Source organism: Hibiscus syriacus, unplaced genomic scaffold, assembly GCF_006381635.1.
Source record: "Hibiscus syriacus cultivar Baekdansim isolate YM2019G1 unplaced genomic scaffold, ASM638163v2 tig00112159_pilon, whole genome shotgun sequence".
NCBI classification, from domain to species: Eukaryota; Viridiplantae; Streptophyta; class Magnoliopsida; order Malvales; family Malvaceae; genus Hibiscus; species Hibiscus syriacus.
Window position 1 is genome coordinate 2,289,291 of NW_024063263.1, and position 15,482 is coordinate 2,304,772.

Sequence of the window (15,482 nt, forward strand, 5' to 3'; positions counted from 1 at the left end):
TTATTAAAGTATCACTTCCTTAATATGTATATGCATGCTTACATATTTCATCTTATATGATGAAATACATAAAACCCTAACCACAAATTTTCAAAGCATTCAACAGATTGTCACCTCCGCAGGGATCTCTGCACCATAGGAATGAAATCCCTAACTAAAAGTAGTGATTTTCTTCAAGTATAAATAGGGCACTGGAAATGCTGATTATTCAAGCAATAGCAAAAGCTTCAATAAGCAGCTGCAAATAAATCTTCTTTTTTCTTTCTTCTTCAGATCTTGTTTAGATTCAAGGGAAGAAAGGAAGGGAGGGAAAAGAATTTTTATTTCATGCTCTTCTTAGGGTTTTAAACATCAAGGAGAAAAGTTGTTTAAGAATGGCGAATAACGCTCTTTTTATTGTTGTTTTTTTGTTGGCGGTGGTGGCGTCGGTGCTGGCCCTGTTTTACGCCATGGGTCTCCCTGCGAGTGATGAGACGGGCAAAACATCGTCTTCTAATAAGGCGGTGCAGTCCGTTTGCAGGCCAACCGATTTCAAAGTAGCGTGTGAAAAGAGCCTTGAATTGTCCAATTCGAGCGACCCCAAGGAGCTTATAAGGACGGGTTTCCAGGCGACGATAACGGAGATAAAGAAGGTGTTGGCGGATTCAAAGACGCTCCAGGATTTGGAAAAGGACGAAGGGACCAAGGATGCTCTCAGTGTTTGCAAGGAGGTTTTGGATTACGCCATTGACGACCTTGAAGCATCCTTCAACAAGCTCGGTGAGTACGACATCAGCAAGATCGGTGATATCCTCTTGCGCATACAGGTGTGGCTGAGCGGTGCCCTTACCAGCCAACAGACTTGTATAGACTCGTTCGCGGAGAAAAACGGCGCCGCCGCCGAGAAGATGAAGAATATTTTGAAAACGTCACAGGAGTTAAATAAAAACGCCCTCGGCATGATGGCCGGAATATCCTCCATTGCTAAAGACCTCAATATCCCAAGCATCGGTAAGATCACAACCTCGGTCCAGCGTAGGCTTTTGTCGGATGACGACGGTGCTATCACCGAATGGATGAGCCGCAAAGATCGGAGACTCCTCCAAGCGAAACCAGGTGATATTAAACCTGACGTGGTGGTTGCTAAAGACGGAAGTGGAAAATACAACAGTATCGTCAAGGCCTTGGCTGAAGTACCACCAAAGAATATTCAAAGATTTGTTATTTACATCAAGGCCGGAGTTTACAACGAGAAGGTTGATATCCCCAAGAGTGCAACCAACGTTATGTTCATCGGAGATGGTCCGACCAAAACTATCATCACCAATAACATTAGCTTTGTGAGGAATAAAATCGCAACTTTCCACACCGCAACTGTAGCTGTCAATGCTAAGAATTTCATAGCCAAGGACATTGGATTTGAGAACACCGCCGGATACGAGGGTGAACAAGCCGTTGCCCTGAGGGCTTCCGGCGATCTAGGCGTCTTCTACAATTGCCATTTCAACGGATACCAAGACACCTTGTACCCCCAAAAGGAAATGCAGTTCTTCCGTGACTGCGTCATCACCGGTACCATAGACTTCATCTTCGGGGACTCCAGGGTGGTGTTCCAGAACTGCCAGATGATCGTGAGGAAACCAGGTCCCAAACAAAATTGCATGGTGCTTGCACAGGGTAAACAATTCGATAAATCAAAAGGTGGTTTCGTGCTCCACAACTGCACCATCTCCGGCGATAAGGACTACATTCCGGTGAAGAACATTAACAAGGCGTACCTCAATAGACCATGGAAGCCACTTGCCACTGTTATCATAATCCAGTCCAATATCGCCGACATCATCGCACCGGAAGGGTACGTTCCGATGCATCCTGGCATGGGAGAGGCTACTTCATACTTTGTGGAGTTAGGAAATCGGGGACCCGGATCAAAAACCGACGGCAGGGTGAAATGGGGAGGAATCAAGCAAGTGGATTTGAACACGGCCAAGACATTCACACCTGGAGCCTTCCTCCAATCCAATACCTGGATTCCAAATACCGGAGTTCCCTGCACTCCCGACTGGATCCCTGGCCTGTAAACTAGCACAAGGCTATTCTTATTGTAATATCTTATCATTACGATCAATTATTAAACAACTTTTCTCCTATATTAATTGGCGTTCCAAGTATAACATACAAATATAACAGCCTAAAAATAATAATCAAGGACTTAAATGAACAAATAGAAATAATCAAGCCAAAATAAATAAGAAATAAATAAGCAAAAAGGGAAATAAAACTAAAATAGGACTAAAATGAAGTAAAAAGAAATTATAATGACTAATTTATCAAGATTTAGGTCTGCCCCTAAAATTAAACATGGGTAGTGGCTTAATCAAAATAAAAGTAAAAATTCAAGTCTAAAATACAAACACAGCCAAAATCAGTCTAAGGCAGGAATAAAGGACAAAAATGAAAAGAAAAATTAATTGAACATAAAAATCACAAACATTTAAAAAACGTACACATGTGAGGATCAAAATGAAAGTAAAATAAATTAGCAATCTAAATTAGAAATATTAAATAAACAACCCAAAAAGTAAAATAGGATTAAAATGAAAATAATCGTAAATTAAAGACCATAATCAATAACTTTATTAATGCAATATGTGATTACAACATAAGGTAAACAAACCCCTAAGCACCAATCCTATAATTAACCTCGATCACAAACATTGTACACTCACACCCTTAACATTCTTGGTGTTAATCCGAGACATCAATTAATAACAACAATTCCTTTACTATTGATGTGACTTAATTCGTGCATCAAAGTTAATTATTAAAGAGTTAAAATCCATTTTTATATAAACATATATAGATAAAATATAAATGTACATATAATCATTTCATCAATTATTTTTATTAGATTAGTCGATATTTATGAATTTTATATCTAAATATAATTAATAAACATATGGCGGTCCCTTGTTCCCATATGTAATGGGATAAGGGGAGGTAAGATAGTAGGATGCCCCCAACACCAGGTTGAGAGCAGCTTCCGTAGAAGACCTCCGAATTATGAAATGCCCTCCGTGAGACTCGATCCCACGACCTCAAAGTTAAGACTTGTTTATTCTTAGTTTTCGCTTTATTCCCCATTTCCCATTAGCATATATGTCAAATCTTTCTTTACCCATTTGTATTATTCAAATTCAAAGTGAATTTTATAGTAACCAAATATCTTGAACATAAAAGAATTATTATTATTCTTCGATTCAGTCCAAGTATTATGAATGCCAGGGATATATGTATTCAATGTTAAATTGTTAAAATTTATTTTTAAACATATATTACCTTATACTTATACTATATTAATAGAAAGAATCAAAATAATTCTTAGATACGGACATGTTTAATAATGTAAAAATATAAAATTTTCTCGTAATTTAATTATATTTGACAATTATTTTTATTATAACTCGTAATTTATCTGAAATAATTGTGGGGCCCTCAAATTGAGGGACCTCGTTATAATGTAATATTTATTCTAAAGATTCTCACATTTGCGATCTCTAGTGCTCGAACCTAGAATTTCTAGAGATAATACTCATTCCTTTAACCCTGAAAATAACTTAGTTCGTGCGGTGCTCAATAATATTCGAAATCAAAGGATTCAAATTAATGATAAATGAGTAATACAATTAAATAAACATTAATTAAGGAGACAAAAAATATTATAAATTCAATTAAAATGTTTTTAAATTAATAATTTAAAAAAGATTTGAGTGAATTTGAAGATACTAGGGATGGACATGAGATCCGAACTCGACCCAATCGGGTCATGTTTAAAAAAAAATTGAGTTCGAGTCGGGTCGGATTCGAGTTTAGGGTGAAAAATACCCGACCCGACCAAAAAAAATAATTTTACCTTATATATTTAAGAATAATTACAATACTACTCCTCTCTATATTTTTTCAATTAAATCATTATTTTTATTGAATAAAAATAATGTTTTTATGATTTTGGGTCGGAGGAGTCATTGTTCTCGGATCGGGTCGGGTGGACTAAAAATCTGACTCAACCCGACCCATGCCCATCCCTAGAAGATACTATTACCAAAGAAAAAGTAAAATGATTAGGAATTTCAACTTTAATTGATTAGTCGTTTCAATTTCATCTATATTTCATCTTAATCAACAATGGAATCAAAGAAAGTTAAATGGAGGAATAACCTCTTCTTTTTCATTTCCATTTTACCAAAGAAAAAGTAAAATGATTAGGAATTTCAACTTTAATTGATTAGTCGTTTCAATTTCATCTATATTTCATCTTAATCAACAATGGAATCAAAGTTAAATGGAGGAATAACCTCTTCTTTTTCATTTCCATTTTTCTCCTAACAAAATTCCTTGAACTTTTGTTCATTTATTTAAACTGTGGTGGCAAAATGGGAAATTCAGGGGATTCCACTAGATATCCTAATCCCTAAACCTCCCCTATATAAACATTGAAATGCCTTGCCTCAACATATAGGCAGGAAAAATAGAACACAAAGCTCCATGGCATGTTCAATAGCTCACCTTATCAAGCTTGCTCCGGTGTCCGAAAGCTTTCCGTCAACGCACGGCCGGCAGGCCGGAGATTCGGCCATGCACCGATTGGTTCCGAACCAGTACGTTTATCACGGACCGCAGGCCGTCACCGTCGTTCAACAGCCCGATACCGGCAATTGTCATCAAGTTCAGGCTTCTAACAACTATGGGAGATGGTATGTTTGTCAAGCATCCCAATTCTCAAGCCCTTAGCTATGTTTTGTGCACCGGCTTGGTAATGTAGGATTAAATTTTCCAAAGGTCGGACCATTGTATTTTCTTTGGTTTCGGTAATGAAAGCTATTAGCAATGTTGTGCAAACCTCCGTCGTCGTAATCACGACAGACAAACTAATGTAACATGTCTCGTAATAATTCTGATAAACTTATTGACAAACGCCATACCTCCTCTCATCTCTCTCGTCCACCTATACGACACTTCTACATGACATCAAAGGCATGAAGTATATAAGAAAACTCTCTTCTTTTCCCTAAATAAAGTGACCTAGACTCAAGAAAGTCTCCCTTTTTTCGAATCAAGGATGTAATGTTTTCAATTTATCATCATTAACGACCCTCGGTCTAAATTAAAAAGATTGAACCGCTACTGATATACACGATTATCGTCTCTTATTATACATCAGCATCATACATAAATATTAATTTAATATTGTAATAGAAAAATATTTTTTTTCTTTTTATGTTGGGCATTTTCACAAACTATTTGAAAGAAGCATCCGAGGGAATGGGACATTCACTAGAAAAATAAATTATTCTTTTTCACTAATTGTGAATATATGCTATGAAGTGGTAATGTGTGTTTAAAAAAAATGAAAAATGGTTACTTTTGTGAAGATTTTTTATTATCGTTTCAAGTGGTAATACGTGGTAATATTTAAATCGAAAAAAAGTCGATGAATGAATGTTGGTACAAGTGATTGACATTAAAAAATGTATGCTTGTAAGGTCAAGTTCGAATTATGTTACCGTCACTCTTGGTGGGTAATCTGTAAATTCCTATGTATATCTCAATTCTATCTTAATTATGCTCTGGCCCTAGACTGCGGAATCACCTCTGACCTAAACTTCTTTAATACCAAAATTTTTTTTAAATGATAAACGAGTTTTGAGTATTTCGTTTTGATAGTATGTATTATGTTTATATTATAAATTCAATTTTATAGGGTAAAGTATGCATTTAGTATCTAAACTATCAGTTTTAGACCGTTTCAGTACCTAAACTTAAAAAAAATCAAAATCATGCCTAACGTTTAGTTTTTGTTTCATTTTAGTAGTCCGCCATTAAAAGCTTTACGCGTTTAGTGCTCAGACTATCAGTTTTTACCCATTTCAGTACCTAAACTTTCATTTTTTCCCTCAAAATTTAACGCTAAGTTTTTAATGGGTACTAAAATGAAATAAAACCTAAACCTTAGGTATATTTTGAAATATTGAAAGTTTATGTACTAAAATGGACCAAAACAGGTAGTTTAGATACTAAACATGAAATTTATCCATTTTTATATTTTCTAAATTTTAGTTTGAAATTTTTAAAATTTCAATTTTAACCTAAATAATAAGAAGATAATATGATTAAATTATAACTAAAAAAATCAAATTCGGCACAAACCAAATTATTTTATTTGTTAAACGAATCATTGTTGTTTTTATATATCGCAGTTTTGAACACCGGTAATTATAAAGGTGATTGAGTGTTCATTATTAAATGTAATTAAAACACATATTACTTTATAATCACTTTAGCTTAATAAAAAAATCAAATTCGTGAGTAAAAATTAAATGTATAATTTACAAATAATACATAAACTAATAACGCAATTTAACTTATAAATTTAATGATTATTGTTCGAATCAATAGCTAAAATTCAAAATATAAAATTAGTATAAAAATTAATTTTACAATTTACACAAACTAAAATAGAATAAATTTTCCAAGTGGGTAGTAGAAAAGGGGATTCTTTTTTTTTCAATCTTATCAAGTCGGGACGAAATTATGCCTTCTTGATATTATTTGTGTTCCAAGGTGACAAGTGAAGCATATATCATTCCTGCCTCTACTAGTTTTTGTGTCCTTAAATTTTTAAAAAATTATCAATTAAGTCCTTAAATTTTAAAAATTTATATCTAAGTAAATCATTTGACATATATAATTCATATTTGATCGTTAATACATCGGTGTAGTTGTTAATTGACAAATGGTCTCCTGACTATAGCGTATTGCTTTATTAAATCCCTTTACTATTAAAAGTTATAAAATTATCCTCTGACTATAAAGTGTTGATTTGTTGTGTCTCTCGACTATTAAAAGTTATAAAATGATCACTCGACTATTCATTATGTCTCAAACTCGACTTTTTTTTTGTTAAAAACTTGATGTATTCTGAGCTGAAAGTTAACTTAATGATTGTGATATGATAAAATTTGATCTAGGAATCTCAAACGACTATCATATCTCAGTCGTCATGTTAACATCCAGCTTAGAGAAAAGGCAATTTTTTAACGGAAAAGGATGAGCTTGGAATATAATGAATAGTCGAGTGACCATTTTATAACTTTTAATAGTCGAAAGATCATTTGTGTACTTTACCCTTTTAAAAAAAATCTAATTGTTTAGATTTTTTAGATTTAAATCTGTACTGATCTTTCTCTAAATCATTCATAATTTCATGAAAAAAAAGCCCTCTAAACACTCACAAGGGATACAGAAAAGAGCTACATTTAGGACAAAAGGCGACGAAACTTTAAGCGACGAAAACTGCATTTTTTCCATTTGAGACCTTTAAACTTTTTTTATTTAAAAAAAGGACAGAAATTTGAAGCTTAGTTTGGGTGACACCGATGGCATTCGTCACTAGAGCTCGAATAACCGTGGTTCTTCTCTTGTGCTTATTGCTTTGCGACGGTTGCAACGGTGGACGTCAAAAGCTGTTGGTGCTGATGAAGCGGGCGATGCTTTAAATAAAAAGATGTTGGTAAAGTAGGCTCCGACGTCAAAAGTTTTAATGTCTTAGATTACGGTGCGAAAGCCGACGGAAAGACGGATAGTTCGATCGTATGTTTCGGTTTTAGACTCTTCTTTCATTGTTGCATGTGTGTGCTCATGGTGGTTTTGTTTGATTGAATTTGTGATTTGGTGCAGAATTTCATTAGGACCTTCAAAGATGCATGCAATTTCCGTGGGGATGCAATGATGGTGATCCCTAAAGGGGACTTCTTAATAGGTCTGGTCATATTTTCGGGCCCCTGCTTCAATCCGTCTCCTCTAACTATTCGAGCCGAGGGGATGGTGAAAGCGCAATCCGACATTTCGTATTTCACCGGTGGAGCCGGCGCGACGGATTGGATCACGTTTCAAGCGTTGAAGAACGGATTGATTCTAACCGGTGACGACACATTCCACGGGCAAGGAGCTTTGGCGTGGAAGTATAACGACTGTGCCCATAAGTCGAAATGCGTCCGGTTGCCCGCCGTAAGCTTCGAATTGCCACCCTAATATTAGATTGACATAGACTGAAGTTAACGAATTTTTGGTTCATTAAATCGAAATGCAGAATATGAAGTTCGTCAGGGTGAATGATACGATCATCCCCGGGATGAAGTCCGTCGATGCGAAAGGGTTCCATATTTTTATCACCGTTTGTTCAAACGTTAAGATTTCCAACGTTAACGTTCAAGCCCCCGGAAATAGTCCCAACACCGACGGCATCCACATTAGCAAATCGAGCAAGATAGAAATAACCGAAAGCGTCATCGCCACTGGCGACGACTGCGTCTCGATAATCCACGGAACCAACGAAATCAGCATCAAGAACGTAAACGTGCGGACCCGGACATGGTTTCAAGTACATAAATTTACACTTCCTTTTTCGTTTCCACAAGCTCAAACACGAAAAGTTCCACTCATCCGTCGATCCTCGACAGCATCGGTAGTCTAGGCCATTACGACGACGAGGCAGACGTTAGCCAGATATCCGTGACGAACAGCACTCTTAAGGGGACAACGAACGGAGCTCGAATCAAAACATATAAAACCGATTCGTCGAGTAAAGCATCGAACATCTTTTTCAAGGATATGATCATGGAAAATGTAGCGAACCCGATTATCATAGACCAAGAATACGGAAACAGGGCCATTGCTCAGGTAATTCAAAGCTTTCTTCCATCCCAAGCATTGAACAAACATCAAAATTTTCCCTATGAACCCTAGACTAAATTTAGCTCTTCCGCTTCGGTTCGGTTTCCCGCCGCTATTAGGCATCGAGAGTGAGCATTAGTGACATTATCTTCGAAAATATCAGGGGAACTTTGGCGAGCAAAATTGCAGTACAATTGCTTTGCAGTAAAGTAAATCCTGGCAGTGGCGTCGAGATAAAGAACGTGAACTTGGAGTACTCAGGCCGGCCAAATTATCATCGGCCATTCAGTTCTAACTGCACCAACGCCAAAGTCACCTACGCCGGGAAACAAAGCCCCCCACCGTTCAGTTAGCGGTGGCGCGTGGACCAATTATTCATTATGTTATAAATTCACCATTTTCCATTAAAAGAATTAACAATATTCTCAGCTAAATGTTGACATGCTGACTGTGATATGATGAATAGTCGGGTGATCATTTTATAATTTTTAATAGTCGAGATACTCAAACTCAACAAAACAACACTCTATAGTGAAAGATCATTTTATAACTTCTAATAGTCGAAAGACTTAACAAACTAATGAAAGACTAAAATCGAACGGATCGATATTGTTACAGATCATTTCTCCTTTTTTTAAAATTAGTGACTAAAGTCGATCAAAACTCTAAACATAGGGGACTATATGCATAGTTTACCCTTTAAATATAACATAAATTAAATTTAAAGTCTTATAATTGAAACTTCATCACTACGATTTAAGATAATTATATATGCTTTTATGTTTTAAATAAATAAATTTAAGATAGGTTTAAATAAATAAATGTGGCAAGATTGTAAATAAGTGGGAAATTTAGGGTCATTGGACAACATCCCACTCCAAATGACCCCCGCACGGGCCGTTATATTTTGGATTTATGACTTGCGTTACACGAAGCGAAAGCCCCCTCATTTCCTCTCCCAATCACTGACTGCCACGTCATTGTCTTATACCCCACCCAAGGTGCTTTATTTTATAAGTTCCATTTAATAAAATGATAATAATATACATTATGTAAAATACTTTTTATTTGAATATTTTTAAGAACGATGAAATATTAAAATTGATTTTGTCGATCCAACATGAAAATATATAAAATAATAATATATTAACAATTCATAATCCGATAACCAATGTAAGATACAAGTTAAAAAAAATTAAAATTAATTGTTTAAATATATATATATATATATATATATATAATCTTTTTTGTTTGAATAGGAATGCCAAGGGATCCGAACCCGAAGGTTTTTGACTCGACTTGATCTGATCGGGTTGGAGTTTTTTTTTTTGAAAAATTCGGGTTCGGATTGGTTCGGGTAGAGTTCGGGTTTAGGGTAAAAAATATTTGACCCGATCGATTCGAAAAAAATAATTTTACCTTATATATTTAATAATAATTACAATAATACCCTCTATATATTATTTTTTTCAATTAAGTTACGGTTTTTATTGAATAAAAATATTATTTTATTATTATTTCGGGTCGAATTCGGATCGGGTGAAATCTTGTTTCGGTCAAATCAAGTCGGGTATCAGGTAGAGGATTCTTTGTTCTCGGGTTGGGTCAGGTGGACCAAAAATTCGACCCGACCCCATCCCTATTTTTGAAGTATATGATTTGTCGGTTTCTTTCGTAGATAGCTTTGTATTATAACCGTCAACTCTATAAATCATAGACCCCAAAGGCAGAAGTTTTTGAGTTGAAACTTTAGTTTTAAGAAACCCAACAAGAAAAATGTGTGGAGGAGCAATTATTTCCGATTTCGTTGCCGTGAGTCATGGCCGGAATCTGACTGCCGATGGCCTTTGGTCTGAACTCGACTTCTTCTCCGACCTCCTAGGTTTGGACAACAATGGCAAAAACCCTTTCAACCATCACCCTCACAGCACCAGCAACAGCAACAACAACAAGCGGATGGATCCTAAAGGCAATCAACTTAACAAAGGTCTGCTTTTTTTCTTAAAAAAAAAAAGTTGTGTCTGTGTTTTGTTCTTGTTCTTGCATGAACTTTGAAGCTGGGGAAAACAAAAAAGGCTTAATTATGATTTCAATCCCTTTACTTTGAGTTGTTAGAATTTGGTATTAGTATTTTGGATATTAAATCTTTTCATTAAATCATAATTCAAAGATTAATCTACAAAGGACTAGCAAAAAGCTACAGTGTAGACAGTGCAAATTAACAAAACTCAACCGTTTCAGTTCATGTTTTTATCAATGATTATGAAATATAAGGACCAGATCATGAACAAATGAAGGGAAGGTGCTGATTTCGCAATTTGTAAAGGGGTCATTTCATAATTAGACCTTTTTGTTGAGCATGAGCAACAATGCTGATTATGAAATATAAGGACCAGATCATGAACAAATGAAGGGAAGGTGCTGATTTCGCAATTTGTAAAGGGGTCATTTCATAATTAGACCTTTTTGTTGAGCATGAGCAACAATGCTTCAGCCTTCAAGTTCATGCATGAAAAAAGAATTGATTAAAATTTTGATCTTCTTTGGGGTGATTACTGAGTAGAGCAAAGCGAGATGACTCAGAAGACAAGCAGAGTCAAAGAGAAAGTTGAGAAGACTCAGCGAACTCGGAAGAGTGTTTACAGGGGAATCAGGCAAAGGCCATGGGGTAAATGGGCAGCCGAGATTAGAGACCCTCATAAAGGCGTCCGAGTTTGGTTCGGTACCTACAACACAGCCGAAGAAGCGGGTCGAGCCTACGATGAAGCCGCTAAGCGCATTCGTGGTAACAAAGCCAAGCTCAACTTCCCTCAAGCTCAAGCCGAAGAAGCACCACCAGCCCTCACTCAGCCACCTGCTAAGAAAAGGTACATGGGCCCTGAGTTCACTCAGCCGAATTTCGAGAGAACCACCGATTCACTACCACCACCACCGCCACCACCTTATCCTATGGGTTTTGGGTATGGAAGTGAAGCTTATAGGCCGGTTATAGTGGAGGAGAGTGAGTTGGAGCTGAAAGAGCAAATCTCGAGTTTGGAATCTTTCCTTGGTTTAGAGCATGATAATGAGATTACTACGACTCAGATGAGTGAAAACGGTGGGAGTGGGACTGACTCACTGGAGCTTTGGACGCTTGATGACCTCGTGACACAGTATCAGCTACAGCACTAGCTTTTTATAGTGTTGAGAAAAATATAATGTTACTTATTGTTAATCAATGTTTATGTGTTAATTACTTCTTTAATTACGTCGTTATATTATATATACATATGTATGCATGTGTGTTTAAGAGTTTATGGATGTTTATAAAAAAAATATCATGATAATATTTGTGTTTATGAGTCATGTTTGAATCAATGCATTAATCGAGTTTTACACAAATTTAGAACCGTTGAATGAGTGAAACAAATAGTTGAGAATTCAGTAAATATCTTCACATTTCCTAATTTTAATCTCAGTCATATGTATTCACTCATCCAACGATCTTAAAACTAAAGTAGACCCAATTTATTATTTTCATCATATCGTATTTTCACATCAATTTAGCCATCAAAGTTTCTTAATTGTATCATTCTATAACCCTACCCCTAACTTAACCTTAAATTACAAACCCTAAACCATAATCTCATTACCTCTAAAACTAAACACTAACTTAGGGTTATTATTTAGGGTTTTAAGTTGGGGAAGGGCATAGAATGATGCCATTAAACAACTTTGAGGACTAGATTGATGCGAAAATACGATATGGATGAAAATGATAAATTTGGTCTACTACATGACAAAGGTGACCCTTAAGCCTTATTTTTACTATACCAACTCTTACTACTTGATGATAATTATATTAATATATGGATTGTTATTTTACTACACCAATAGATCAAACTCTAATTATTATTTTTAATGCATCTATGGATTGTTATTTTGGTATTTAGACTTTGAATTTGTCTCATACACTATTTTGATAAATTTTTAGTTAAATTTATTAATTTATGTTTATATTAAGTTCTATATAGTATTAGCAGATTTTACTTATAGTTAAAAAATAAAATAAAAAATTTGGTAAGCTTAACGAGCAACGAGTTGAGTCAAGCAAAAAAAAATTTTAACGAGCAACGAGTCAAGTCGAGCAACAAAACTTTTTTAATGAGCACGAGTCGAGCATTGTCCAACTCACGATCGACTCGCTCGATAAGCACCCCTGAGTTTTTAATATTATTTATTTATTATGAGGAGGGATGACAAATTTTTCATATACCCCATCCCCATTCCCATTCCCGTGCACATATAATATTTTCGTATTTTCGTATCTACCACTTATGATGGATACAATTTTTAAATCCACACACACCCATGTAGTTACATCTCAAATTCACACTCACACTCACCTATGCAGTTACATTCTCAAATTCACGCTCACACTCACTATCTAATTAGATATCCACCACCCATCTTGTACCCGTCTGTAGCCGTCTATACCCACCTAACAACAACAACATATATTAAGAATTTGAGAATTTAAGAAATTGGTTTTAAAGATTAAGAATTTGATATAGGAAAATCGACAATCTTCGATTCTAAAAATGTTTATACCCTAACATTTGGTTAAATTACAAGTCATGTCCTATAAAATCTTAAGATTTACATAATAGTCTCTGAAATTATACCTAATTTCATAATGGTCCAAAATTTATATGGTAGATAAATAGTGGGCGGGTGGATGTGGGGCAGACAGACACGGTGCAGGCAGATACGGGGCGTGTAAGGTCTCAAATCCATCACCTACCCACTACTCGACGGGTATGACTTTTTACATCCACACTCGTTCACTACACACTAATCGTATACCCATCTCGACTCCAATTAGAGTGGATGGAGTGCGAAATTCACGAAATTGTACCCGAACCTATCGTTTTTATTAATATTTTACAACGTCAAAATATCAAACTTAATATATTAATAATTTATCATCGTTTTTATTATCTATTAGTAAATTATAATTTTTTAATGAAATAATTTTTTAAGATAACTACTAAAAAGTTATATAAAAAAAATTAGCGAGTTGCTTACGAATCTATCGAGTCGAGTTGGACTTTGTTTGACTCAGCATTAAGGTTTCGAGTCGAGCTCAAGTTCGAGTCAAACTTTTACCGAACTTTAACTGAATCGAATTCATAAATCCTAAACATGTCCTTGTAGAATAACTCTAAAAATAATCTACATACATTTTTTTATATATCATACACTATATATAGATAATATTTACAATTTAATCAGTACGAAATGACATGAATTTTTCCATCATAATGGCGATATAAATAATGGATTGAGAATTTATAGGTGCATGAACCAAATCTTATGGTGCGTCATGGAAACTTTGAATAATTAAATATTTTATATTCTTCTAAACAATCCAAATTTCAATAATAATCCCTCAATGTTTGTCTTTATTTGTAAACAAAATGTACTAATCATTCATGCTTGTAAGAGATTAGAATAAGTTAGGTTAATGTCCGGCTTAATTTAATTCAAATTATATTTTTTTAGGGTAAAGAACGCGAGTAGTCCCTCACTGTAGTAGGATATTGTTTTATCAAGTTCATCGATTATTAAAAGTTACAAATGATCATTCGATTACAGGGTGTTGCTTTGTTGAGTCCCTCGACTATTAGAAGTTATAATAAAATGGTCATCCGATTATTCATTATGTTACATACTCGTCATTTTTATTAAAATAGTGACTGTTGTTTAAGTTGGACATTAACGTGATGACTGAGATATGATAGTCGTTTGAGATTTTGGGATCAAATTTTATCATAACACATCCAACAAATTAACGTTCAACTCATAATATCCTCCATTTTTAACGAAAAATGACGAGATTGAACATAATGAATATTAGTGACTATTTTGTAACTTTCACTAGTCGAGGGACTTAATAAAATAGTATTCTATGGTTGGGGGACAATTTGTGTTCTTCTTTACCCTATTTTTAACGCATGCCAACTTATCCATGTAATAAGTATCCATATGTTTGATATTATAGCTAAACTGACAAGAAAACATGATTAATATAACACTAATATTTTAATTAATACTCAATTGGATAATTAATTAAAAACACCCAATATACTTGACCTGTATTAATTAAGACTCAATAATTGATGGCTTAATGGTTCTTGGGGGTAAATTAACTGCCACGTCTCCTAGTTTGTTAACTGTTAACGGTAGTTAACTCGTGGTGACGATTAAATAAAAACGAAAGTGATCATATAGTAATTTTTTCCAAAATCAATGAGGAAAAGTGGACAATACACAAACATAAATGATCAATCATGTAATTAACCCATATTATAATTGATTGTATCGGTCTACATTGATGATATAATTAGTTCATGGTAGTGACATGACAGTCCACGTAAAATGATTTTTTAGATACTTTCAATAATTTTTAAAATATTTTTTAATAAATTTTTATTTTTAAAAATTTAAATAAAATTTTAAACTTTATAAAAAAATCAATTTGACTCATAAAACTTTCTAAAAGAGTCAATTAAACTCATTGACAATAGGATGACAGGGCAATTTGGTGTTGTTTTGTGTTGATGTGGAAGCTAAGAATTATTTTTTTCACTCATTTTCGTATATCGTCAAAAATTATCATTCTTCGGTATCTTTTGTGATCACCCTAAACATCAATAAACTGGTCTCATTATCCTTTACCACTTCGCTGGTTTAGATTTTTTAAGAACTTCTTTATAACCCACAAAATT

The 15,482-nt window shown here is 34.6% G+C and overlaps 2 protein-coding genes and 1 pseudogene across 2 annotated transcripts; all 3 read left to right on the forward strand.

Moving 5' to 3' along the window:
• The first annotated feature begins 340 nt into the window (after positions 1-340).
• Positions 341-2,106, forward strand: LOC120175065 (pectinesterase-like). The gene has a single exon (XM_039181768.1). It carries the CDS (start codon positions 375-377, stop codon positions 2,058-2,060), a length of 1,686 nt encoding a protein of 561 aa, XP_039037699.1. The 5' UTR covers positions 341-374; the 3' UTR covers positions 2,061-2,106.
• A 5,309-nt stretch (positions 2,107-7,415) lies between these two features.
• On the forward strand, positions 7,416-9,065 carry LOC120175214 (annotated as a pseudogene).
• A 1,397-nt stretch (positions 9,066-10,462) lies between these two features.
• Positions 10,463-11,883, forward strand: LOC120175068 (ethylene-responsive transcription factor RAP2-3-like). The gene is made up of 3 exons (XM_039181770.1): positions 10,463-10,609; positions 10,646-10,699; positions 11,315-11,883. The coding sequence occupies exons 1-3, from the start codon at positions 10,489-10,491 to the stop codon at positions 11,881-11,883; spliced, it is 744 nt and encodes a 247-aa protein (XP_039037701.1). The 5' UTR covers positions 10,463-10,488.
• Positions 11,884-15,482: the final 3,599 nt, after the last annotated feature.

Excerpts from the sequence above, each read along its gene's own strand:
- LOC120175065 (XM_039181768.1), top strand. The coding sequence starts at position 375 with ATGGCGAATAACGCTCTTTTTATTGTTGTTTTTTTGTTGGCGGTGGTG.
- LOC120175068 (XM_039181770.1), top strand. The coding sequence starts at position 10,489 with ATGTGTGGAGGAGCAATTATTTCCGATTTCGTTGCCGTGAGTCATGGC. Across the intron at positions 10,610-10,645 it reads CCTAGGTTTGGACAACAATG|GCAACAGCAACAACAACAAG; the intron begins GCAAAAACCCTT and ends CTCACAGCACCA. Across the intron at positions 10,700-11,314 it reads AGGCAATCAACTTAACAAAG|AGAAAGTTGAGAAGACTCAG; the intron begins GTCTGCTTTTTT and ends GCAGAGTCAAAG.